General features: G+C 39.2%; 3 protein-coding genes across 6 annotated transcripts in view; 1 reads left to right on the top strand and 2 right to left on the bottom strand.

Moving 5' to 3' along the window:
* LOC148895966 (flavin-containing monooxygenase 5-like) overlaps positions 1–11,757 on the bottom strand; it is a 14,385-nt gene extending 2,628 nt beyond the window's left edge. The window contains exons 1-10 of one of the 4 annotated variants that reach the window (XM_089000362.1): positions 11,559–11,756; positions 9,684–9,816; positions 8,792–8,980; positions 8,277–8,442; positions 7,354–7,496; positions 6,248–6,444; positions 4,994–5,129; positions 3,715–3,934; positions 3,094–3,166; positions 2,889–3,018 (exon numbers count right to left, since the gene is read on the bottom strand). In XM_089000362.1, coding sequence (XP_088856488.1) covers positions 2,889–3,018; positions 3,094–3,166; positions 3,715–3,934; positions 4,994–5,129; positions 6,248–6,444; positions 7,354–7,496; positions 8,277–8,442; positions 8,792–8,980; positions 9,684–9,815 — 1,386 coding nt within the window. In that variant the 5' untranslated portion in view covers position 9,816; positions 11,559–11,756. Of the gene's footprint in view, positions 1–1,048; positions 3,019–3,093; positions 3,167–3,714; positions 3,935–4,993; positions 5,130–6,247; positions 6,445–7,353; positions 7,497–8,276; positions 8,443–8,791; positions 8,981–9,683; positions 9,817–11,558 lie in introns of those variants that run through there. The other 3 variants (XM_089000363.1, XM_089000361.1, XM_089000364.1) reach the window with 3 other exon arrangements.
* A 5,109-nt stretch (positions 11,758–16,866) lies between these two features.
* Positions 16,867–20,392, bottom strand: plpp6 (phospholipid phosphatase 6). Its single transcript, XM_089000557.1, has 2 exons — positions 19,687–20,392; positions 16,867–19,184 (listed from the first exon to the last, which is right to left on the bottom strand). Exons 1-2 carry the CDS (start codon positions 20,186–20,188, stop codon positions 18,817–18,819), a joined length of 870 nt encoding a protein of 289 aa, XP_088856683.1. The 5' UTR covers positions 20,189–20,392; the 3' UTR covers positions 16,867–18,816.
* A 677-nt stretch (positions 20,393–21,069) lies between these two features.
* On the top strand, positions 21,070–25,988 carry prdx6 (peroxiredoxin 6). Its single transcript, XM_089000558.1, has 5 exons — positions 21,070–21,232; positions 23,501–23,657; positions 25,292–25,435; positions 25,514–25,663; positions 25,746–25,988. The coding sequence occupies exons 1-5, from the start codon at positions 21,144–21,146 to the stop codon at positions 25,869–25,871; spliced, it is 666 nt and encodes a 221-aa protein (XP_088856684.1). The 5' UTR covers positions 21,070–21,143; the 3' UTR covers positions 25,872–25,988.
* Positions 25,989–27,332: the final 1,344 nt, after the last annotated feature.

Here is a 27,332-nt window from a genome sequence, read left to right as displayed (position 1 = left end):
TATACTGAAAAGTCTAAAAATACATACGTAACCACTCCCTAATTCAAATTCTGAACCGATCTGAGTGACTGGCTGAATGGGCAACCTGAGGCTTGGATACATACGATTGAATGCCCTCTCGGAACTATTTGAATCATATTCATAACTGGATGTGTAACAAGAAAGCATATTCTCCAAATCTGAAACCATTGTTTTGATTCTCCAGCAATGCAAGACGTCTTGCCGTGACGTCATGAACTGGGGGCGGGACATTCTGAAAATGACCAATTCGCAGCTCAATTTTTTTGCAGATTTTGGACACTTTAAGTCATTTTTATTGGTGTTTTGCATTTGAATAAAAATATCATACTGCGTGTTTTGGGTATGTTAGACGCTATAAAACGTTTTTCTGATGTCAGTTAGGAAACAAAAAAGTGACGTCGGTTGTCCATTAAGTTGATGAATAACCACAAGGGGGATAAGTGCTGTGAATGTGTAATCTTTATACATATCCGAGAGCATCCATTTTCCTAGCGTTTTGAGGCTGAGGTGGATGATCAACATGTACTTTTTAGCTTGACTGGCATCGAAATGTACTGTAATTGCTCTCTTTCGCGTGTAAATGTAAATGTCTCCGGGGACACTGACTAACTGACATAGTTATAAAAAAAAAACAACAACGAACAAACTAAATAAGTAACGGAACAAACTAACTAGCACACATGAATGCAGAAAAAAATAATTACACAAAAAAAAACAATTCAAAATAAAGAATAAATAATTTAAATATTTAAATTTTTCAATTTTACAATTTTAAAAAATTACAAAATAAAAACAAAAACATAAAGCATAAACAATAACAAAAATAAAAATAAAATATACAATATATACAAATAAAAAGGAAAATAAAATATAGAATAAAAAAAAAAAAATCAAAAAATCAAAAAAATCAAAAAATTTAAAAAATCAAAATATAAAAAAAATCAAAAAATCAAAAATCAAAAATCAAAAATCAAAAAATCAAAAAATCAAAAAATCAAAAAAATCAAAAAATCAAAAAATCGAAACGCAAAAAAATCTAACTAAATAAAAATAAAAACATTTACAAATTACAACATTACAAAATAAAAACGTAAAAACAAAAAATAAATCTAAACTTAAAAAAAACATTAAAAATAAAATATAAATAAAAAATAAAACATTTAAACGTTTACGAATTACAACATTACTAAATGACAAAATAAAAACATAAACACAAAAAAATCAAAGCATCAAAGAATAAAAAAATAAAACAATTCAAAAATAAAATAAAACAAAACAAAAAACGCCGTAAGCCCAAACCAAAGAGGCACCCGTACAGCATGTTTCTGTAACAGAATGTATTCACATTACCAAGAGTGATAGCTAGCATGCTAACCATCAAAGCAACATGTTGCCTGGTGTTGTTAAGCTAATTAGCTCACTCAGTATTTTGACATGTTACCTCACGTTATAGCAGTGTTTTCCCACGTATGGGTATGTTCAGGTGTGTGTAAGCACCTTGTAGTCGGGACTTGGAAACACCAACCTATCATTATCCAAGCCGCTTATTGGTCATGGGTGTTGAGGGCGTGCTGGGGCTTATTCTAGCATGACTGAAGAAGTATTCATGGTATGACTAGGAGTTTTGCGAGACAAAAGACAAAACAGGTTTGGGAATTGCTGATTTAGCTCACTAGTTTGCTAGCTAAACATTTTGCCGCACACAAAGTGCACTTAGTTTGGGTCATGTGTTTATAAACTGTGTTTGTAAACAGAATTAATGTAAATATTTAGCAGTACATTAGATTAAAATCATTTAAAGGACAACCCACACCATTTTTTGTTTCCGAACTGACATCAGAAAAACGTTTGATAGCATCTAAAATACCCAAAACACGCAGGCTGATATTTTTAGTCATATGCAAAACACCAGTAAAAATGACTTAAAGTGTACCAAAACTACTTCAAAATGACCTCAGAAAATTTCAGTTTCAGAAGGTCCCGCCCCCTTGTTCATGACGTCACGCCAGGACGTCTTCGCCTTGCTCGAGAATCAAAACAATGGCTTCAGATTCGGAGAAGATGCTTTCTTGTTACTCATCCAGTTATGAATATGATTCAAAAGCATAAATGTTTGCAATTGATTAAAGAAGTCCTTTCGTCTCATTTTGAGGCATCTGGACTCCAACGTAGCGCCCAGAAAATGCACAAGATGGCGGCCAAGCTCTGTTCGAAATGGGCTGATTTGTATGCTGGGAATTTGTGTCAACTACTATCAAATAGTAGTCTTGGTGCAACACACAACGATTGACCATCGCGTTATTAATGTTTTGTCCTTCTAATTTTGCCGTCAACACGGATCAACACAAAGTTTTCAGACCAAACAAAGTACCGCAAAATGCATTGTGTCGCTTTCTCGGTCAGGGGCGTTCATTGAGTGACGTCACGTACGGACTCGTCACCAACTCGAAAACAAGACTCCTTGAATATTCAGCGCGAGTCTTAAAACGTAAAATATAGCTATATGCCGCGGAATCTTTGTAAAATACGCTCAGTAGAAGTCATTTGAAGTGATTTTACAAATTATGGACACAACTTGTCCGGAGGCGTCGGTTGTCCTTTAAAATCATAAAAGTCCCGGAAGACAAAATCCGTTAAATATTGTAGAAAGATCCACACAACAGGGCTGCACTTGAGAAAAGTACCATGCCCACGACGGAGGATGGGGTTCTTGGCACCATTCTTATCTTAAGGGCTTTGGGTTCCATTTTTTTGTTGAATGGCCAAACCACCCGATCCCACTGAGAAAAGATGGCCTGGCGAGCACCGGCCCATTGACCCGGTCCGCTCAATCGGTACTGATAGGATGTGCAAGGCCCAAACATCACCTGAAATGCCAATCTGGGATCTTTCAAAAGCAATAGTGCCAAGTTTGGTTTAACCCCGATTTGAGATGCCACTGAATCCACATATGGTATGTAGTTCACCTGGATAGGAGTACCCTCGGAGCAGGCGTACCTAAGAGAGAATAAAGTCCCATTTTGAAAAGACAAAGGAAGCAATGGAGAATAATCTTTGCTGTTCGTCTTGTACCTCTTGTGCATCGATTCCGTTTCTGTCGCTATTTTATCCAGCATAAACTCCTCAGTCGGTAAATTTACTAAACCTACAGAAGAGCGTAAGAAACAATGTTATTTATCTTAATTCCGGTCCACCTTCTCAGAATGAGGTCTTAATGAAGGCTCAAGGACAGTTTCTGCCAATCAGGAGACTCAACTCCCTCCCAGCCCTGCCCCCCCCTGTCCCTTCCCACTGCCACACTCACTGAACGCTGAGTACACGCTACACGCTGTACTATCATCCTGAACTCTATTTTTTTCTTGTTTTTTTTCTGAAAGACCTCACTTCAACCCTTTTTTTGTTTGTTGTTTTTGCATTACTACATTACGTCACTTTACATACGACACTACCTCACTTTACATACGTCACTACCTCACTTTACATACGACACTACCTCACTTTACATACAGAAATTACATGTATTGTCTGTTGTCAATTGTCTGTCTGTCTTTTTTAGCCACATTATAAGTGCCTTGCATGCTCAGTCCGAGAGGACATTAATTTCATCTGTGCTGTATGTCATGCACATTAGCATTTTTGACAATAAAGCTGACTTTGACTTTGACTTACCAGACCTTATTTTGGGGATTTTACCTTTGAAAACTCTAGTAGCCCAGCGAGCCTGCATCTCCGCTAGCGGTGATTGTGACCCCTGGCCGAGGATGACGCCCACCATCGCCAATGTGGGTTTGGAGAGCCTGGGTGGGAATACATGCTTGTAGAGGCATGGGTGGTAACCCGACTTCTCCTGCAGGCTCGGTGGCAGGAAGGGGAAGCTGTATTTGTATCCTGTAGCAAACACCACCACGTCCACCTGAAAAAAATAAATCCATCGGGTTTTTTAAATGTATTCATACTACTTTTAGATTTTGTGACCTTAAAATCATAGTTTAACTCATTCACTGCCAATGTGCAAATAGGTATCCACTCCAGGGTTTTTGTCATTTTCACTCAAATCGCAGGGCCCACAGAATATTGAGTTTTAGAACTAAATAAACATTCAATGCAGCGTAAGAAACCTTAGACTCTCTTCTTTTACCAGAAAAAAAGAGTTAATTCCTAAATTATACGGGTCTGTAGTTATATGAGCTTGAAATGAGGGTGGCTGCCCAAAATACAATGCAATACATACATATTGGTTTATATAGCGCTTGAACAACAGCTGAAGCTGAAACAAAGCACTAACATAGAAAAAAAGGGAAATGTTGTCCCCTTGTGGAAAAGAAAAAAACATTGCCAGAGGCCATGGCCAGTGCTATATCGGCACACAAGCATGAAAAAACAAAACCGGTAATGGCGCTCAGTACGTCATATTTTCAATTCCTGAATAAATTCGTGAATGGCAGTGAATGAGTTAATATGGTAGTCATGGTGATCTGATCTTACTTTAACCCGAAAATTCAGTTGGCAGCGTAAGAAATCTTACTCTCTGCTTTCATCAGAAAAAAATTCTTATTTAGAGCTTATTTGCTTGTAGAGTTATCTGCATTGAAAGTGGGGGCGGCTGTACAAAAGGTAAATACTGCCGCTTCGTGGGAGGGAAAAACATTGGAAAAACACCAACAGAGGTCTGACCGAAGCTTCACACGCAACCCCCCACAAGAAAAAACAAAACCCGAACAAATTTGGGAATGGCGCTCCATGTCATGCTTTTCAATACCCCAATAAAATTCGGGAATGGCAGTGAATGAGTTAAGTTTTCCTTTATTTAGGCTTAGTTTATTTTTAGTTTTATTTTTTAATTTCTCTTTTTTTGCCTTTATTTTGTGTTGTTCCATCTCAGCATGCGAACGACAGCGTCTGTGGTCTGAGATCATTTCAGTACTGTATGTATTTATTATTATTATACGTATATATTTTCTTGCGAACATACCTGGTCTACAGAACTTCCGTCGGCAAAGACCAAAGTGGATCCGCGGAACTCCTTGACGTTTTCTTTCAACCGAACGCGGCCTGAGATTATCCGAGCCGGTAGGGCGTCACTCACCACGGTGTTTTTGTCGAAAATTCTTTGAGAGAGGAATGAATGAATAGAATTTTTTTCAATGACTCTCTAGAAGCCATATGAATGGATTTTGTTCTATTCAAATTGTGATAACGATTACGGTGATACCGTGGCTTACGAATTTAATTGGTTCCCAGACCATGTGTAAGGCAAAAAGTGTGTATCCCAAAAAAATATTTCCCATAGGAAACCATTAAAATGAGAATAATCCGTTCCCAGGTACCCGTAAAACATAATTTTCTACTTTCTAATTTTCTAAGCCTTAAAATTACACAAAATATACCTTATTTTATGTATAATAAATGTCCTATGGTATTATAATTAAAGAAATAAACTATACTGTATAATAAAGTCATGTTATTTACCTTTGTGATGTTCGTTGATAGCTTGATGGAATGGAGTGGCCGGTTTCATCAGCATTAAACACTTGAACCTTCTTGTTTTACCATCTTAAGGAATGATCACTTGTAGGTGCTTTCTCTGTGATAATTTTATCTAGTTCCTCATCAATTGTGTTCTGCTTAGCTGGGTTGATCGCTTTTTGCATCAAGTGTACAGATGGCTTGTGCGGGTTGTTTGTGGAGCCTGATTGATGGTATATTTTAACCTTGCAGTCGACACTCTGCCTTTGAACATCAAAGTTTAAACTCTCTCACTGTCGTCTCCCTGTCTCTTTAATGTTTAAACCACCTCCCCTCACTGCTGCGTTCTTGACCAATCACGTGGCTTTAACCAAAGACTGGGGCGGGAAATAGAGGACCAAAACTAGCCGGCTGCCATTTTGTTGTTAGAAGAACGGGCTCGTTCGCGAACGACACATCACTCATTGAGGCAGCGCCGTGTGTATCCCGAAAAAAGTTTGTATGCCAAGGTGAAATTTTCATACATTTAACGTTCGTAAACCGAAAAGTTTGTAAGCCAAGGGTATCACTGTATAACAAATTATGATTAAGAAATATTTGTTATTTTTCCCAATTCTTACAAGAACAATCATAAAAAAATCATAATCTAACGAAAACATCAGAAATTTCTAAAATCATTTAAATACATTAATATTAAAACATTGTTTAACAAGGTAACTGAGTAATATTATGACAAAACAATATCATCTATCATTAGTACCCGTGTCGTGGCTTCAGTCCATAGAGCTCGTGATCAAAAATCTCATTCAACTTCTTCTCTGCTATCTTGCTGCTATAAGAAGGGAAAATACTTTTGAGCATGTGATCCATGCGGGAGGTGTACATCATGTCCACCGGGAGGCCTTGGGGTCCCACGCGGCTTATGACCCACGCGCCACTCCTTGAGCTCAGGTAGACCTGCAGGTCAGCATGCAATCTCAAGGTTAATTCTGTTGATGAAAGTTTTTTGTTGTTGTTTTTTTTGCAATAAATTAAAATACATTAAAACAAAAATCAAATGCACCATAAACCAATATGAATGATATCAATCTGAGTTGTTAACTTTGAAAACACGTAAGGACAACCCACACCTCCGGACAAGTTGTGTCCATAATTTGTAAAATCACTTCAAATGACATCTACTGAGTGTATTTTATACAAAGATTCCACGGCATATAGCTATATTTTACGTTTTAAGTTTTACGTTTTTAATATTATGTTTTCGAGTTGATTTTTTTATTAATTCAAATGACATTTTCGAGTTGATGACGATGCCTGACGTGACGTCACAGCCTTCGTGTGTTTGGTATTTAGCTATAAAACGTTTTTCTGATGTCAGTTAGGAAACAAAACAATTATGTCGGTTGTCCTTTAAATGACACGATAACGCTTCAGTATAAAAATAAAACATACTTTTATAATACTTAGAATAAATCAAGGTTCATGATAGACCGACCGACAAAAATGAAAGTGGTTTATTTATTTATTATTTTATGTGGTTCCAGTCAAAACAAAGAAAATTTGACATTGAGAAGAAAATATTTAGCCAAAAAAATGCTCAGTGTTTTTTATTGAGAGAATTTTGCCTTTCTAATGTACGTGAAGAATCCAAATTTAGTCAGTATTTTGAGGACTATGTGAAACTGAAAGTCCCTGTAAAGTGAAAATTCGTGTCTTGTAAAATTGATACTCCATAGTTTTAACATCCTCACCAAATTTGAATGATTGAAAAAAATACACATTTTTTAGTGTAAAATGCACGATGTGATTTAAAAAAATATATATGTTTATTGTTCGAGGTGTACGCGTCACTGTTTCAGTACACACCTGTTTAGCAACCTGACTGATATCCACCGCGATGTCACCTCCGGAACTTCCAATCCCGATGACAACCACTCTTTTCCCGTGCATACCATCAGTATTTCGGTATTCCTGGCTGTGAAAGTACTTGCCAGTGAAACTTTCTATACCTGAATCATGGACATGAATAAAAAACAAAAAATAAATCAATATACGTATTTCGAAATATGCTCAAAAGTTTGTCAAGTCATTGCTAAATCCCCAATAGTAAACTAGCCAATCAGAATACAGAATCACTTCCGGGGTAACCAATGCGTTCTTCCTAAAATAAAGTTTGTTATAGTCAGGCTAAGTGTCTTGCAAGATTATGTACTCACCCAATCTGAAACTAAATACAAATAAGAATATTTTCCTCCTTTTCTGGTACCCCCGAAGGATTATCGTGAGCACATTTTTTTTATAACATGAAAATCTTCAGCTCATGACGTCATCGTTTCTAACCACAAGATGGCGGCAGAGAGACGATGTGCATTTTTTCATTGAAAGAAAGGCCACTAACTTCTCAGAATGGGTGAGTTTGCAAAGTAGTTCAGTCTTGCCGAATTATTATTATCGCTTTTAGTGGGTAACCACCGCTGAAATTGAATACATGTCAGCACATTTCCTCCTTTTCTGGGTTCTCCAAATGATTATCGTGAGCACTGTTTTTTTATAATACAGATCTTCAATTCATGATGTCATAGTTTCTAACAACAAGAGTCAATATGCTTTTTTTTAAAGTGCGTCGCAGAATGGGTGAATTTGCAAAATAGTTCACTCTCCTGCTAATTGATTTTTAGTGGGGTTACCACGTCCTGAAACTTTTAACCGATAAACATTAGTGCTAGCCTCCCTGAGCTTCACAAATTGTAAGGTTCACTCGCGTAATCCATGACAGTGTGAGTGAGTACCTGGAAAGTCTTCGATTGGCATTCTGGGGGTGGTAAAGAGTCCCGTGCAGACCATCACAGCATCGAAAACTTCACTTTTCTGCCGCCCGTCGTGCTCGTCAGTCTCTACTATCCACTGACCGGTGTCAGCAAAGTCGGCAGTTTGCCTAATGCTGACCACGGCCGTCTTGAGACAAACATTAGCAAATATCAAGGCATTATTATTATTATTATTATTACAAAGAGGAAAACCCAACAATTAACAGAGGGGAAATAATCCAATAATATTGACTTCACATCATATTGTGTGTTCTATCAATCATCTATGCAATTAGTAGTATGCCTCATTTCATACGGCCCCTTTTTTGCCAAGAAAACAGCACCTCATCTTTTTATATGATATTTCACAAGATGGCCGAATATAAAAAGAGAGATCTTCGACCATTCCTCCCCACACAATCTCTCAAAATCATTCATATTACACACACATACACACACACACACACACACACACACACACACACACACACACACACCTGAAATCGGATGTGACGCAGTAGGTCAAAGTTCTGCGCATAGAGTCGCAGGTAAAGCAGCACCTCAGAGTGGTGCATATTGTTGGGGAGCTCTGCAGGTGGTGGGAAGTCACTGAATGCCAGCCTCTCCTTGGAACTATTGAGTACCACAGACTCGTAGAGATTGGCTCGTCCGGGTTCCGGTTCCACCTGTCATGTGTCGACAATACAGTGAGACCTCAACTTACAAACACCTTAACTTACAAACTTCTCGTCTTACAAACGTCAAATTTCTGAAAATTAAACCTTATAATAAGCACTATTTTCATAATACACACCCACCACGGCTGGCGGAGTGATCTTCGGCGGAAGCACACGACCGAACAGCATCAGAGGTTAAGTTACCAACTGTCCTTATGGAAGGTGACTCTCCTTCCATAAGCCATCAACGACCATCGAAAAGGGAAATAAAACTTTATTTTACAGCACAGTTTATTTCTTTAATTACAGTCCTCATGTAATATGCGTCTCTTTACAAACAGCAGTTCCCTTTGACCTTAGACCTCCAACGCCATTCCATCAAGCCATAAATGACCATTAAAAATGTAAATAAAGTGACTTTATGATACAATGTAGTGTATTTCTTTCATTACAATACAATAGCACATTTATTATACATAGAACATGGTATGTTGTGTGTAGTTTTCAGGCTTATTTAGTTGAAAAGTATATTTTATGGAAACCCGGGAACGGATTGTTCCCATTTTAATGGTTTCCTATGGGAATTGTTTTTTGAGATACACACTTTTCGCCTTACACACTCTGGGAACCAATTAAGTTCGTAAGTTGAGGTCTCACTGTAGTTTGTTGGTGATATTTCACCCCCCTAAAGTGTTTTGTTTCTCGAGCAAACCTTAAATCTCCATAGACCGCCGATGTCAGGGCCGCTCTCAAAGCAGGTAGGCTCCAGACCTTCTTCCAAACAAGATTTGATGCTGGTCAGGCCTGAAAGCCCGGCGCCGATCACGGCTACCTTCTTAACCATGCTGGAGAAAAAAAAATCACATTTTGGGGTTCAACATGGCGCCATACTTAGTACCAAAACAGGTTTCCCCCACTTTCTGATGTCCTCAGCATATTTTTCCATTCTTTTATTATTCCTTTTTTGGGCCATTGCCGCAACCCAAAACCCAAGATGGTCTACACCAGAAATATCAAACTCATTTTTGTCACACGCTACATTGTAGTTACGATTTCCCCTCGGGGGGCTGTACCCCATATATTCAATACACAGTGCACAACAAGTTAAGCTATGTATCTACCCCGGTCAATGTTGATAATACTGATGTACAAAAACGTTTATAATGGAACACAGTGAAAACTAAAAGACATTTAAAGGACAACCGACGCCCCCGGACATGTTGTGTCCATAATTTGTAAAATCACTTCAAATGACTTCTACTGACCGTATTACTATTACTATAGCGGCATATAGATATATTTTACGTTTTAAGACTCGCGCTGAATATTCAGGAAGTCTTGTTTTCGAGTTGATGATGATCCCCACGTGACGTCACTAAAGGAACGCCCCTGACCGAGAAAGCGACACACAATGCATTTTGGGTACTTTGTTTGGTCTGAAACTTCATGTTGATGGTGAAATTAGAAGGAAAACACATAAATAACGTGATGGTGAATCGTTGTGTGTTGCACCAAGACTGTTATTTGATACTAGTTGACACAAATTCCTAGCAGACAAATCATCCCATTTCCAACGTAGCTTGGGCGCCATCTTGTGCATTTTCTGGGCGCTACATTGGAGTCCAGACGCCTCAAAATGATACGGAAGGAATTCTTTAATCGATTGCAAACATTTATTTTAAGAATTTTAAGCGCATTTCAAAGCTCCCAAGGACACTTTACAGTCACAGACAAGCATAGGTACTATAATGAAAAAAATACAATCACAAATAGAATAGAATAAATAAAATACAGTTATAAGTAGAAACAAGAGAAAGAGCTACATACAAAATACGATTTTAAATAGGTTGGTTTTGAGATGGGATTTGAAGGTGTGAAGAAAATCGATGTTACGAACGTTGGGAGGAAGTGAGTTCCAGAGTTTGGTGGCAGAGCAGCTGAAAGCCCTGTCCCCCATCGTGCTGAGACTGGCAGGGGGGGGCATACAGAGGTGGAAGGAGGAAGAGGATCTGAGGGAACGAGAGGGAATACAAATTTGAAGAAGATCAGATAGGTAAGGACGGGCAAGGTTATGGATAGCTTTAAATGTATAAAGAAGAATTGATTCTATATTTGACCGGGAGCCATTGGAGATCTTGGAAGACGGGGGTGATGTGGTGAAAGGATGAGGTTCTACCCACATGATCCGGGCTGAAGACTGTTTTGGTGGGTTACATATGCTGATTAGAAATGTTGGTTCAAACTTTGGCAAGTAACTTGGAATTTGACATACAGTACTTGATTTACTTTACAGGCCATATAAAATGATGTGATGGGCCAGATTTAGCCCCCGGGCCTCGACTTTGACACCCATGTTCTACGCTGGGGTTGACAACGTCTTTCCATGTGGAAATGATTTGTGCAAAAGATCAAGCATGACAAGAACAAAACCGAAACATTCCTCATAGACTATGCAAATGCTTCCAATGTCTTACTATGTGGAAATCATTTCCATTAAAAAAAGGGAACCATGTCAGTGAGTGCGGATGATGCGCCAAAAACAAGAAAACTATGCACTAAAGCAATCAAAATACAGGAAGAACAGTACCTTGGAAGTGATACGTAGTCCTAAAAAAATCACAAAATTAACTCCTGTGGATTCATTCCCGTTTACTAAAACAGCTGAAGTGAACTGTCAGGCTTCTTAGGACGGTCTAAATGTATGAGTTTGTATGTGTGTGTGTAAAATGTATGCGTCTGTGCATGCGTGTGCCTTTTCATAATGATCATTCTTACAGACCACGCCCTCGGTTCTGTTGCCAGCTGGAGTTGGCAGTGCGATGAACGCTTAATTCAGGAAGGTAAAAAAGAAACAAAGTATAAGTTGAGCAAAAACACACACAAAAAGTGACTCAATAGTTTTCTGTTGTCACAGCAACATTACAAAGTGTGACACAAGAACCACGAAACAGGATATGGACATTATGGCGTCAGTGAAAAGAATGTGGATGTTCTTTTCACGTGTCGTCCTGTTAGGTAACAGAGTGATTGGTACAAAGGAATATTTATCCAACTATCTAGCCATTTAATAATGTTCAAAATGATTTGCTATAGCTAGCCAAAATATTTGTGCTATAGCTAGCCAATGTTATTTGGGAAAATGTTTATAAATTTTTTTTGGCTGTTAGCTAACAAAGTAATTAGTTTGCTATCTACTTGCTAACTATGATTAAGGGGAAAAAAGACATATTTTGTGGCTGTTAGCTGACTTTTTTGTGCTATAGCTAGCCAATGTTATTTGGGAAAATGTTTATTACATTTTTTTGCTGTTAGCTGACAAAGTAATTAGCTTGCTATCTACTTGCTAACTATGATTGAGGGGAAAAACACTTATTTTGTGGCGATTAGCTGACTTTTTTGTGCTATAGCTATTCAATGTTATTTGGGAAAATGTTTATTACATTTTTTGGCTGTTAGCTAACAAAGTAATTAGTTTGCTATCTACTTGCTAACTATGATTGAGGGGAAAAAACACTTATTTTGTGGTAATTAGCTGACTTTTTGTGCTATAGCTAGCCAATGTTATTTGGGAAAATGTTTATTAATTTTTTTGGCTGTTAGCTGACTTTTTTTGTGCTATAGCTAGCCAATGTTATTTGGCAAAATGTTTATAATTTTTTTTGGCTGTTAGCTAACAAAGTAATTAGCTTGCTATCTACTTGCTAACTATGATTAAGGGGGAAAAAGACATATTTTGTGGCTGTTAGCTGACTTTTTTGTGCTATAGCTAGCCAATGTTATTTGGGAAAATGTTTATTACATTTTTTTGGCTCTTAGCTAACAAAGTAATTAGCTTGCTATCTACTTGCTAACTATGATTAAGGGGAAAAAAGACATATTTTGTGGCTGTTAGCTGACTTTTTTGTGCTATAGCTAGCCAATGTTATTTGGGAAAATGTTTATTACATTTTTTTGGCTCTTAGCTAACAAAGTAATTAGCTTGCTATCTACTTGCTAACTATGATTAAGGGGAAAAAAGACATATTTTGTGGCTGTTAGCTGACTTTTTTGTGCTATAGCTAGCCAATGTTATTTGGGAAAATGTTTATTACATTTTTTTGCTGTTAGCTGACAAAGTAATTAGCTTGCTATCTACTTGCTAACTATGATTAAGGGGAAAAAAGACATATTTTGTGGCTGTTAGTTGACTTTTTTGTGCTATAGCTAGCCAATGTTATTTGGGAAAATGTTTATTACATTTTTTGGCTCTTAGCTAACAAAGTAATTGCCTTGCTATCTACTTGCTAACTATGATTGAGGGGAAAAACACTTATTTTGTGGCTATCAGCTGACTTTATTTTCTCCTCAAATCTAGCAAGCACATTCGCTAGATCAGAATCAGAATCAGAATCAGGAAACGATTATTCTTTCTTCTTTAACCTTTATTCGTCCCACAATGGGGAAATTTGCCGTCCACAGCAGCAATTATAAAGGGGATGGGGTTAGGGGGTGGGGTGAAAGGATAGAAAAAGAAGATATTCTAAGCACAGTAAAATAAAAATGGCAACTTTATACTGTAATACAAACTAGTCATACTTTTCTTAATTATTTAAGTGGAAAACAAAGTAGCAGATACCCAAAACAATCAAGCAGTTCAGACCTTTGCTTTATACTCTTGTTTTCCAAAAACCCTCACATTCTCTTTGTTTTATTAGTTTATTTTTTAAATAACCGATGCCAAAAAATAACAGTGCTACCAATAAGCATGTAGATGAGCAGGTAATGAAGTGACTGTTTGCTTTTGACCTGAGGTGTCTGTTACCATGTGAAACTTGTTTTTCCACCTGACTGTCAATGAAGGCTATTTCGTGGGAGGCATTTTCAAGTCGCTTCATTTTACTTTCACTCATTCATGAATTGATTCGGAAATTTAAAATATGACATAGAGCGCCATTCCTGAATTTATTTATTTATTTATTTATTTATTTGTCATGCTTGGGTGCCGATAAAGCGCTGGCCATGGTCTCTGGCTATGTTTTTTTTTCTTTTCCACAAAGCAGCAGCATTTCTCTTTTTCCATGTTAGCGCTTTGTTCTAGCTTCAGCTGTTGTTTAAGTACTATATAAACCAATATGTATGTATTTCATTGTATTTGTGACACCCGCCCTCATTTCAAGCTCATATAACTCCAGACTCATAATTTAGGAATTAACTCTTTTATTCTGATGAAAGAAGCGGATCTAGGGTTTCTTATGCTGCATGCTTGAATGTGTATGTAGTCCTAAAACATTCTGTGGGTCCTTGATTTAAAAACCCTGGCAATATGTGTGGACACATTTTTGCACATCGTCTGGCAGTGAATGAGTTAAGAACAACTCTGACTATCATCAGTCATGTAAGAGTCGTGTAACACTGTCTAAGCCACAATGATTGGCTGTGTGTTTTCTTGGAGGTGTAGTTTGCAGCTGTACTGGCAAATAAAGGAGTATACAAACTACAAATGTCCCAGAGGGCTCCGTTCTGTTATACAACAAGAACCACATGAACCGGAAAGTGAAAAAAAACATGTTGCTGTGGTGAGAAAAAAAAACGTGATTTTTCTGAAAATGTTCAGGCACAGTGTAGTCCCTTCCTAAAAATAGTACAGTATTGCACTTTTCATGAGTTTTTTATACTGTATACTCAGGACATTTAGGTTACAAAAGTAAAAGTACCGGAACATGTGACTTATGGATGTTTGTAGTTTCTCAAGTCATATCTGATACATTGATTAAAACAGTTGATGTGCTTTGGGTTTCTTTTGGTAGATTTTGCTGTGAAGCTAATATGATGATGAAAAGGGTAGAGCTGAAGTCAACGAGTGAGATTTTTTCCTTTTCGAGTGAGAAAGGTTTACTCTGCAAAACATGTTTCTGTTCCACATTTGATGTCGCTAATAGTGGTCCTCAGTGTGCTCAGGGAGCTTGTGCGTCTGCTCAGACACATGAAAAATTAGAGGAAACATTGGCGGCAATTCATCGATTCATCAGATCATCCGTGAATTGCAGCATTGTAAATTGGAAACACAGTTTGTCTACACACTGAATCGTTAATATTTGAGAAGTCTATAATGCTGTCAGGCTTCTTAGTAAACACATGTGAAAAAAAAACCTTGACTCATACATTGTAAATAGCACAGCCACCTTATGTTGAATCAATATAGTTACCGTATTTTCTGGAATATAAGGTGCACCTTCCACGAATGACATATTTAAAAATATTTTTCATACATAAGGTGCACCGCATTGTAAGGGGCACTTTCAATGAATGACATATTTAAAAATGTTTTTCATACACAAGGCGCACCGCATTATAAGGAGCACCTTCAATGAATGACATATTTTTAAACCTTTTCCATACATAAGGCGCACCGCATTATAAGGAGCACCTTCAATGAATGACATATTTTTAAACCTTTTCCACACATAAGGCATTATGGGGCGCATGGTCAGCTTTTGAAAAAAAAAAACATTTTAGGTGCGCCTTATAGTGCAGAAAATACGGTACATAGATGATATCAAATATGCTTTTACACTGTATTTTTATACTTTGCACTATGTACAGTTCTTTTTATAAAACTTGTGCAGTTGTACATTTCAGTCTTCTGTCATTTTTTATTTTTAAATGCAATACAGTGATCCCTCGGTTTACGAACTTTTCGGTTTACGAACGTTAAATTTATGAAAATTTTACCTTGGCATACGAACTATTTTTTGGGATACACACGGAGCTGCTACAATGAGTGATGTGTCCTTCGCGAACGAGCCCGTTCGAACAAGAAAATGGCAGCCGACTGTTTTTGGCCTCAATTCCACGCCCCCAGTCTTCGGTTAAAGCCATGTGATTGGTCAAGAACGCAGCAGTGGGGTGGGGGTTACAGACAGAGTGAAGCTGTTCTCCAAAGTAAATGGCTGGGAAATTAATTTTTGGGATACACACTTTTCGCATTACACACTCTGTCTGGGAACCAATTAAGTTTGTAAGCCAAGGTATCACTGTACTTTGTTTTTTTTTCTCCCCCTCTCCTTTCAATTCTGCTGCTGTAAATTGCAAATTTCACCACTGTGGCACTATTAAAGGCTTTTTGATTCTGATTTGTTGCCAAAATTTGTTGTCAAGTAGCGTGGCAGCGAATGCCCATGGCTCTGAGTACTAATGACCAAATTTGTACTTTGTCACGTCACTTTTTGTAAAAAAAAAAAAAAAAAAACGTTTGCAAATGTGCACGTTTGTGAGATCCGGTTTATTCCGTTTGGCAACATATTTGGGTCCGCACTACGATTCAATGAACATCAACAAAAAAAATCAATTCAATGTTTGATTCAAGTTTTATAATCGTCCCATTCAACCTTTAAAAAAAACTGTTTGCTGCCTACCAATTTTGCAAAGCTGCTTCAATGTCAACAAGCAAGCCTTTGGGCGAGGGAAAAAAATATGCATAAAAAAACTTCAACACCCAAGATGTCAAATGCTGACGGCGTGCTGTCTTTGTGGATAACACGTGCAAGAATTTCTTTTTTAAACGAAAGAACCGTATGGTTGACTTTTGAGACCTCACAAATCCCCAATGATGGTCGAAAGGTCCAATATTTTACCCATGAGCTGTTAGTGAGTGAATATGTGCTTGATTTGTTGTGTAATTTAATCTAGAGGTTTTCTTTTTTTCTTTCTCAATGCACAAAATGGCTCACAGGAGTGTAGCTCATCAGACAGTTAGGACGGCAAAAAAAAAATCACTGGCACCGCCCTACATACTCTCATATCGAAACAAGGGCACGGAAAATCCTACTGGACCCTCCGCACCCTGCCCACCACCTTTTCCAGCGACTCCCCTCAGACAGGCGCCTCCGATCCATGCGCACCAAATCCAGCACACATTTAAAGGACAACCGACACCATTTTTTTATTTCCTAACTGACATCAGAAAAACGTTTTATAGCATCTAAAATACCCAAAACACGCAGTATGATATTTTTTGTCAAATGCAAAACACCAATAAAAAAGACTTAAAGTGTCCAAAATCTGCAAAAAATTGAGCTGCGAATTGGGCATTTTCAGAAAGTCCCGCCCCCCAGTTCGTGACGTTACGCCAAGACGTCTTTTGTATTGCTGGAGAATCAAAACAATTGCTTCAGATTCGGAGAATATACTTTCTTGTTACACATCCAGTTATGAATATGATTCAAATAGTTTGCAATCGATTAAAGAATTTATTCCGTGCCATTTTGAGGCAACATTGGGGGGAAATGTATCACCCAAAAAGAGGCAGAAAATGCCATCCAAGCTCCTGTGAGGAATTAATCAGCCCGTTTACACAGGCTGATAAATTCCTTCCATGGAGCTTGGTCGCCCTCTTCTGGTGGCTTTTTGGTGCAACACGAGGTTTTCACACCAAACAAGTACAGCAAAATACATTGACGTGATGGAAGGACTGCTACAATGTATCTTTTTTTTCGGTCAGGGGTGTTCCTTCAGTGACGTCAGGTACGGACTCGTCACCAACTCAAAAACAAGACTTTCTGAATATTCAGCACGAGTCTTAAAACGTAAAATATAGCTATATGTGGTGGAATCTTTGTAAAATACGCTCAGTAGAAGTCATTTGAAGCCATTTTACAAATTATGGTCACAACTTGTCCGGAGACGTCAGTAATCCTTTAACAGTCTGAATGTGTTCTGAGTGTATTTACAATATGTGCCGCACAACAAAAGAATGTAGTCATACAGGCACCATTAAAAAAATGCGCTACTTTCATGAACGGAATGCACCAACAACACCCTTGTGTGGGAAAATAAATATTTCACATGATCCACAGTATAGTAGCTAGAATAAAAACAAAGAATGTCATTCCTGTAGTAACCGTGTGTGGATGCTGAAGAGCCAAGACTGAAATCTCATAGTTTGTACTTTTCAATTCATGAAACAGTGGAAATTTGGAATGTGGCGCTGGCAGGAAAAAAACTATTCAGGATCTTGTGAATTTTGTGAATAGAGGTAACATCCGAGTTATGGTTCCGTTCCGAAAAAACGGTCGTAAGTCGTAATCCATTCAAAATGGCCCACGTGACGTTTACACGACAGGATAGTATACGATGTCAATGTGTTGTTTTTAAGCAATGTTTCTCTTGAATACTATTATAACCAAACTGTTTACAGTTCATTTATCAATTTTATAATTTTTAGTGTCATTTTTATCATTTTATATTATCGATTTTTATGACTGTATAACTGTACTTGTAATGTATACAACTGTTTACTGTACAGTTCATTTATAAATGTTACACTTACCTTTTAGTGTCGTTTTTATCATTTTATATTTAATATTATCCATTTTTATTACTGTATAATTTACCTGTAATGTATACAATACTGTTTACTGTACAGTTCATTTACAAATTTTATACTTACTCTGCTCTCCCTGCTAACGGCCAGAAGAGGTCGCCCAACAAACACGCTCGGACTCGAGCGGACACCGAAGGAAAAAAGCAGTATACAGTACTACAGGAGATGTTGCCGAGACGGTATCTGCACTGTATAACTACTGTATTGAGTGTAGTCACGCAGTAGATTGCTGTGCGAGTGTGTGACATGCTGGCCGGCCAAAATTGAGGTGCGCATTGCCAGGCGTAGAATTAAATTAAAAAGGGTCTGCCGGTCGTGGTCGTAAGTACGGGTGGTTGTAACTCGTGCCGGTCGTAACTCACGTTACCTGTATTTTGAAATTGGAATGGTTTGAATCATTTGAGAAATATGGAATAAGTGTCGAAAAAGTGTGTCGCTGTTCTTCAGCATTTGTACAATAACAACAACGGCAAGTCTCTGATTGTTACGCAGTGTGTCCCAGCAGCGCCTGCAAGATCTGAGGCGAGAGCCAAAGTGCCTCCAGCAGGTTATATTGGCAGTAGCCCATCCAGAAACCAAAAGCCACATCGGTAACGTTATGGCGGCCCAACATGACGCGGCTCAGCCCCACCGTGGCCGCCCAAAGCAACACCAGGACCCGCAACGGAGCGGCCAGCACCAGGTGCGCTAGCAGGAAGCGGGCGCACATGGCGGCACGGGTGGCGTGACCCGATGGGAAGGAGTAGCGGTCCACTGAGAAGGTGGCGAACATGTCCATGCGGTTGTGGGCCGGACGTCGCCGACGCACCGTCGCCTTCACTATGGCAACAAGGACCAGATCCAGCAGAAGACCTGGAGAATAATCACAAGGGATTGATTGGAAAATGTACAAAATGTACATCTTATGGTGACTTTCAGAGACAGCATCATTCTTCAAGATGGTGAAAGAAGAAGGTTATGTTACTCATCAAGTATTTAATGCTGATGGCCGGGCACTTCATTCCACCAAGCCATCAACGACCATCACATAGGTAAATAAAGGTAAATAAAACGACTTTCTTAACCAGTACAGTTTATTTCTTGAATTATAGCACCATAGCACATTTATTATACATAAAATAATGTATATTTTGTGTAGTTTTAAGGCTTAGAAAATTAGAAAGTAGAAAAGTATCTTTTATGGGGAACTGGGAACGGATTATTCTCATTTTAATGGTTTCCGATGGGAAATTACATTTTGGGATACACACTTTTCGCCTTACACACTCTGTCTGGGAACCAATTCAGTTTGTAAGCCAAGGTATCACTGTAAATGTTTGTTTCCTAACTTTTTTTGCTTTGGAAGAACCATTACCCATGAGGAGGTTGAGCATGACCTCCTGGCCGGCAGCAGTGTCACTCTTGTAGAGGCAGTAGGCGGTTCCAGCAAGCCAGGGAATGCCGTGGCCGGTCACCTCGATGAGCTTCATGAGGGGCCGCGCACTCCCCCACGACGAGTCTTCCCGGGCGCACACCCCAATACTCTTGGACAGCCATAGGTCGATGGCGAGCAGCGAGCTGAGGGCCACACGCAACAGCGACGGGTTGAGCCGAATGCCGTCTTCCTCCGATGGCCCGGAACCGGTGGACGAGCTGGAGCCGCGGCGACGAGTGGGGCTTTCCGATGCGCGGAGTCGCGCAGTGGCCGTGTCGGAGCTCTGCCGCTGGAGGAGATGAGGCGGCGTCGAGGACCGGGTCAGCGGCTTGGTGAGCGACATGAACTCGTAGCGGCCGTTGTTGGTGCCGCCAAGCACCGGGCTCCCCCCACAAGCGACACCGCCGGTGCGGCCAGGGGTTTTCGTCTTCGGTGAAGACATTTTGTCGGCTAGTGTCGTTGCGGCGACCTGGCACCGCAGTGAAAATGTTCCGGCAGTGTCGTGGATGTTGTCTCCGCTTTATTTAGTCGATCGCCGAGGTTCTGTATTCACGTCACGTAGTGTAAGCATAGGACGCCATATTTGTTGTTCTATCGCAAAACCTGCTGGGAAATTGTGTTTTTTTTCCCTGTTCAATCAACGAAAGACAACATTAAATGTTTGCTTCTTTTTAAAATAATTCCTGTATAATAATAATAATAATAATAATAATAATAATAATAATAATAATAATAACGCATTTCAAAGCTCTTAATGACACTTTACAGTCACAGACAAGCATAGGTACTATAATAATCTTTTCCTTTCGGCTTTTCCCCTCAGGGGTCGCCACAGCGAATCAATGTCCTCCATCTATACCGGTTATAGGTACTATAATAACAATACATTTAATTTCTAATCACAAATATAATGAAATAAATAAAATACAATTATAAAGAGAGAGAGAAAGAGAGAGAAAGAGAGCTGAAGGCTTTGCCACCCATCGTGCTACGTAGTATTTCCTTTTTGTCATCCTTTCATATCGTCTTCTGGCCAGCCACTTCATCCATTACCTCACTTTCATACATTGATATTTTCTTACTTGCATTGTTCCTTTCACATCATCATTGTTTTCTTACTTTCGGCCTCTCAGTCCTTCTTTTATTACTCATTTGATTCATTTCTGCTGTTTAAAACCAGAAGTAAAAAAAGTATCAACGATATTGTAGGTGTCAGGTATATGTTCTTCAATAAAGTTATTTTACAAAACAGCACTCGCCTGCGTCCTCACCTCTCATTGGTCGATATCAGTCTCACAAATCAGGCGTTCTTCCGGGTTTGTATCGCGTGAGGAGTTGATCCCAGTCCATTCGAACATCTCAAGCCTGCCACTCGTGGACCTTCAAAAGAGTACAGGATGTCTATTCTACTTGGTGACGAGTTTCCCAATTTCGAGGCCGACACCACCATCGGCCGGATTAAGTTTCACGATTTCCTGGACAAATCGTAAGTAGAACCATTCGGCTATAATGGGTGAACACAAGGCAAAACCTTTTTGTAATGGAACCGGAACTGCGTGTGAGTTATTCAATAACGCTTTTTAAACATCCTTTTCTATTAAAAAATATTTGGAAAATACACACAAACGCGTGCATGTAGCAATACCGTGAATACACAAAATAAAGATTAGACACGCTGTAGGCAAATGAAGAGGTAAGCATTAAGCTAAGAAAACATGTATGGCGCACAATGGAGAAATTTCCAATTAATACAAGGTGTTTGTTTGCATCGAGTACGTAATTCTATAGGGAATTATGGTAGTTTTTGGACCTTTGCTTTTTTTCCAAAGTAAAAAAAAAAGTTGTATAACTTTTTTGTGTTTTATTTTACATTTTCTGTTAAAGTTTTGTAATAGAGTACCGGTTGGTGGTGTACCTCTTTGTTATTTTAAAAATGTTTTATAATTGAGTAGTTCTGAGTGGGGCAGCACGACTGGTTTGCCTACAGTGCAAAGGTGCAAGGTTTCAGTCCAGCTCCAGGCTTCTTCTTTTGTGGAGTTCCATCTCCTCCCAGTGCGTGTGCGTTCTTTTTTTTCTGGATACTCTGGATTCCTCCTACATTCAAAAAATAATTATGGCAGGTTGATGAACTAGCTAGCTACCTAGCTCATACATGTTAAGTTTCAGAAATCGTAAATCGGGAGATTTTCATACTAGCGAGTCTGTGGTGTGTGATAAAATAATGTGTCTTACCAAAGTGTAAATTAGAAGTAAATAAAACACAAACATGCTTTCATTGTTTATTAATACATTTAATTAGTCTAAAAATGTATTTCATTTTTTGCATTTTCTTTTGTTTCACTTTACGAATGAACTGTCTGGATTGTGTCAATAGTTAGTGAGTATTGTGGTCAAAATCTGGAGTCTCCCGACCAAATCGTGAGACTTAATATGTATCCTAGCTATATCGCTAATAGCTAGCTTGCCAGATAGCTAGCCAGATAGCTGGATATGATCACTCGTGATTAACAGCCTTTACATGATGGTGTAAATAACATTTAGTGGCATACACATGATGTAGGCTTTAAATGTGTTTGCAGTGTATGACAAACGCTATACTTTTCAATTATTTTATTTTCGCTTTCATTTTGACAATGCTCACCCTTGCGGAAACCTTGGACCAGTATGGGCACAAGGCTTGTATTGTGTATGGAGCGCCTGGCTTTGCTTGTTGGCACACATTTGAGGTTCCCAGACTTTTTATGCCTGCCTAATCTCATTTACAAGCATCGAAACTCCATTTATATGACACCTTCCTAGCATCGAGGCCTTCAAATCGAGATTGTCTTTTCTGTTCAGTCACATGAGCATGTCATGCTCCAAGGCTTTTAAAAAGGATAGTTGTTTCAATTGTTGCCTTTAGTCAGGAAATAAGCAGCATTAATAAAGTCTATTTTGACCGAATCTCAATGACCCATTTTAGCCTGTAAACATATATAATAAAGTACGAAATCTCGACAGAGAATTGAACATCTTTGTATGCCACGGATGAGTTAAATTTAACCTCGGTTGTTAGTGGAAGTATGGATGTTTTTCGCACTGTCTATATGCGCACTTACAGTACCTTTCAAAAATGAAAACAAATAATCTATTCATTCATTTTAAAGGACAACCGACGTCTCCGGACCAGTTGTGTCCATAATTTGTAAAATGGCTTCAAATGACTTCTAGTGAGCGTATTTTACAAAGATTCCACCGCATATAGCTATATTTTACGTTTTAAGACTCGCGCTGAATATTCAGGAAATCTTGTTCTTGAGTTGGTGACGAGTCCGTACGTGACGTCACTAAAGGCCCCTCCCCCCCTGACCAACAAAAAGACACATTGTAGCAGTCCTTCATCACATCAATGTATTGTGCTGTACTGTTTGTCTGAAAACCTTAATGTTGCACCCAAAAGCCACCAGAAGAGGGCGTCCAAGCTCCATGGAAGGAATTTATCAGCCTGTGGAAACGGGCTGATTCATTCCTCACGGGAGCTGGTCGCCATTTTTGGGTTGCGACATTTCCCCCGCCCGTTTTGGACACTTTAAGTCATTTTTATTGGTGTTTTGCATTTGAATAAAAATATCATACTGCGTGTTTTGGGTATTTTAGATGCTATAAAACGTTTTTCTAATGTCACTTAAGAAACAAAAAAGTGACGTCGGTTGTCCTTTAATGGGTCATCAAAAACTTTTTCCCCTCCGCTTTTATTTCTCTTTTCAACGAGCAGATGGGGCATCCTGTTCTCCCACCCGAAGGACTTCACCCCCGTGTGCACCACCGAGCTGGCTTGCGCCGCCGACCTCAGCGGCCAGTTTGCCAAGCGCGGCGTCAAGATGATCGCCTTGTCCATCGACAGCGTGGAGGATCACTGCGGATGGAGCAAGGTGGAAGGCACATGCGCACGCATACTCTTTGCACCATTACTCTTTACAAACCTTGTGCCAATAAACATGCTGAAATGTACAAGTTGGTAAATATGGCACTTGTTCAGGTAGTGATGTCACGACAGCAGTGACTTTGCCAGCTAAAACAAGACGTTTGAGTAACCCTGGTTTGTTTAAATGTGTGTGTTGCATAACTTTAAAACCTAAAAAAAAATTAAGTCCCCATTCAGGCCATCAAACTGTAATCTTCAAACTTCTCGTAGAGGCAACTTGGAAAATCTTTCAAGATATACAAGTTAATAAGAACAGCATCAAAAAATGCTTACCAAAATGCAATGGCTCGTTTATCATTTACAAAACTTGGACTTTGGCACTTTTATGACGTCTTTTGTGACGAGTCATTGACCTTGCATAAAAATAAAATAGAACCAAATTAAATGGGAGGGGAGTAGGAGGGAGGGAAAGAAAGCGAGAGAGAGACTTAAACGTTTGTCTGATAAAGGAAGGAATTATGGAAGAAATGAATTAAGAAATGAATGAAGGAATTAAGGAAGGGAGGATTTAAAAAAAGAATTAAAGAAAGAAGGAATGAATTAGGGATGGAACTAAGGCAGGAATGAATTAAGAAGGAAGGAAGGAAGGAAGGAATTGAGGAAGGAAGGAATGAAGGAATTAAAGAAAGAAGGAAGGAAGAAATTAAGAAAGGTAGTCAGGTATTAAAGGACAACCGACGTCACTTGTTGTTTCTTAACTGACAACAGAAAAACGTTTTATGGCATCGAAAATACCCAAAACACGCAGTAGGATATTTTCATTCAAATGCTGAACACCAATAAAAATGACTTAAAGTGTCCAAAATCTGCAAAAAAAATTGAGCTGCGAATTGGGTATTTTCAGAAAGTCCCGCCCCCAGTTCGTGACGTCACGCCAAGACGTCTTGCATTGCTGAAAAATCAAAACAATGGCTTCAGATTCGGAGAATATGCTTTCTTGTTCCACATCCAGCTATGAATATGATTCAAATAGTTCTGAAGAGGAAAGCATACATGTTTGCCATCGATTAAAGAATTTATTCCATGCCATTTTCAGGCAACATTGGGGAGAAACGATCACCAGAAAAGAGGCACAAAATGGCGACCTCCTGTGGCCACCTCCGTTTCCACAGGCTGATAAATTCCTTATATGGAGCTTGGACACCCTCTTCTGGTGACTTTTGGGTGCAACACAAGGTTTTCAGACCAAACAATACAGCAAAATACATTGACGTGATGGCAGGACTGCTACAATGTGTCTTTTTTTCGATCAAGGGGCGTTCCTTTAGTGACGTCACGTACGGACTCGTCACCAACTCAAAAACAAGACTTCCTGAATATTCAGCGCGAGTCTTAAAACGTAAATTATAACTATATGCGGTGGAATCTTTGTAAAATACGCTCAGTAGAAGTCATTTGAAGTGATTTTACAAACAACACAACTTGTCCGGAGGCGTGGATAATGAAGGAATTAAGGAAAGTAGGAAGGAAGGAATTAAGAAAGGTAGTAAGGTATCAAGGATGGAAGGAATTAAGGAAAGAAAGAAAACTAATAATTGAATTGCTTGACTCTCCATCCGCTTTGTGTTATTGCGTTGGCAGGACGTGATGGCCTTCAACAGTCAGGCGTCGCATCCTCTGCCCTTCCCCATCATCGCTGACGAGAAGAGGGAGCTAGCCAAGAAACTGGGGATGCTCGACCCCGACGAGATCGACGTCGACGGCATCCCAGTCACCGCCCGTTGCGTAAGAACTCGATCTTGTTCGATCTTCTTCCCATTTTGAGGGAACATAACCAAATAGCTTTCTGGTATGTTTGTCCAGGTGTTTATCATCGGACCCGACAATCGACTAAAGCTGTCCATCCTCTACCCGGCCACCACGGGGAGGAACTTTGACGAGCTGCTCCGTGTGATCGATTCACTCCAGCTGACGGCGAAGAAGAAGCAGATCGCCACGCCCGTCAACTGGAAGGTACGTTCCAACCCCTGTTCCGATGTTGACTCTTTGCACGCTACTATCACAAAGACGAGACGGACTTTCTCTGGTCTTACAGCCCGGAGACAAAGTCATGGTGCTTCCCAACGTCTCCGACGCTGAGGCGGCGAAGCTTTTCCCGAAAGGTGTGACTAATAAAGAGGTGCCTTCCGGAAAAAAATATCTGCGCTACACACAGCTCTGAAGCCCTTCTCGAATCACAATACAAGTAAAAAATAATAATCGTAGAAAAATAGTACACAGTAACAATAAACACAAGAATTAGTGCCTTCATCTCATAATAAATCACCTTTGCACTCAATTCAAAACGAGCGTTTGTGTTCCCTACCGCGTTCCTCTCTGCTATTCCACATTAACGTCACTAGGCGTCGCTGTCGTGCCTGATATTGAGAATACCGCAATACTTCATGACATTTCACCAATAGATGGCGCTAAATACACGCTTTACTGCTGAAAATGTTTTTTTTTCTGTGGGGGTTCCCAACCGCCTAAAAGTCGTCACCTTTTTGTTTTCATTGGAAAGAAAAAAGCGATCTGAGGGGGAAAATATTTGAAGATTCGAAGCACATAACTTGGGTAAAAAAAAATGTCATGTTGGTAAAAAGCCTGATTTTGCAACACATAAATCAGAAGTTTAAATAACTACAGTGATACCTTGCCTTATGAACTTAATTGGTTCCTAGACAGAGTGTGTAAGGTGAAAAGTGTCAATCTCAAAAATTAATTGCCCATCGGAAACCATTAAAATGAGAATAATCTGTTCTCAGGTCCCCATAAAACATAATTTTCTACTTTCAAATTTTGTAAGCCTTAAAACTACACAAAATATACATTATTTTATGTATAATAAATGTGCTATAGTATTATAATTAAAGAAATAAACTGTACTGTATAATAAAGTCGTTTTATTTACCTTTGTGAGGGTCGTCGATGGTTTGATGGAATGAAGTGGCCGGTTTCATCAGCATTAAACACTTGATGAGGAACGTAACCTTCTTTCACCATCTTGAGGAATAATCCCTTGTAGGTGCTTTCTCTGTGATACAGTAAAGTCTCGTTATATCGATATTCAAGGGAGTCCGAAAAAATATCGATATAACCGGGACTATCGATATATCCGACCCTGTTTGCATGTAATTTTCTCCGTGCGTGCATAGAAATAGTATCGATATAACCGGGACTATCGATATATCCGATATCGATATAACGAGACTTTACTGTAATTGTATCTAGTGCCTCATCAATCGTGTTCTGTTTAGCTGGGTTGATAGCTTTTTGCATCAAGAGTACAGATGGCTTGTGTGGGTTGTTTGTGGGGCCTGATTGATGGGATATTTTAACCTTGCAGTCTACACTCTGCCTTTCAATCAAAGTTGAAACTCTCTCACTGTCGTCTGCCTGTCCCTTTAATGTTTAACCCGCCCCGCTGCTGCGTTCTTGACCAATCACGTGGCTTTAACCGAAGACTGGGGGCGGGGAATAGGGGACAAAAACAGTCGGCTGCCATTTTGTTGTTAGAAGAACGGGCTCGTTCGCGAACGACACATCGCTCAGTGTACGAAAAAAGTTCGTATGCCAAGGTAAAATGTTCATAAATGTTGCGTTCGTAAACCGAAAAGTTCGTAAGCCAAGGGGTTCGTAAATC

The sequence above is a fragment of the Hippocampus bargibanti genome, linkage group LG07, assembly GCF_051943395.1.
Source record: "Hippocampus bargibanti isolate YZ-2025 linkage group LG07, ASM5194339v1, whole genome shotgun sequence".
Classification (NCBI taxonomy): Eukaryota; Metazoa; Chordata; class Actinopteri; order Syngnathiformes; family Syngnathidae; genus Hippocampus; species Hippocampus bargibanti.
The sequence above is the reverse complement of the archived record's forward strand: the minus strand, read 5'-3'. Positions and strand labels throughout refer to the sequence as shown.

Coding starts and splice junctions, on each gene's coding strand:
- plpp6 (XM_089000557.1), bottom strand. CDS start 20,188: ATGTCTTCACCGAAGACGAAAACCCCTGGCCGCACCGGCGGTGTCGCT. Junction 19,185..19,686: donor CATGCTCAACCTCCTCATGG/GTAATGGTTCTT, acceptor ATTATTCTCCAG/GTCTTCTGCTGGATCTGGTC.
- prdx6 (XM_089000558.1), top strand. CDS start 21,144: ATGTCTATTCTACTTGGTGACGAGTTTCCCAATTTCGAGGCCGACACC. Junction 23,658..25,291: donor ATCACTGCGGATGGAGCAAG/GTGGAAGGCACA, acceptor TTGCGTTGGCAG/GACGTGATGGCCTTCAACAG. Junction 25,664..25,745: donor CCACGCCCGTCAACTGGAAG/GTACGTTCCAAC, acceptor CTGGTCTTACAG/CCCGGAGACAAAGTCATGGT.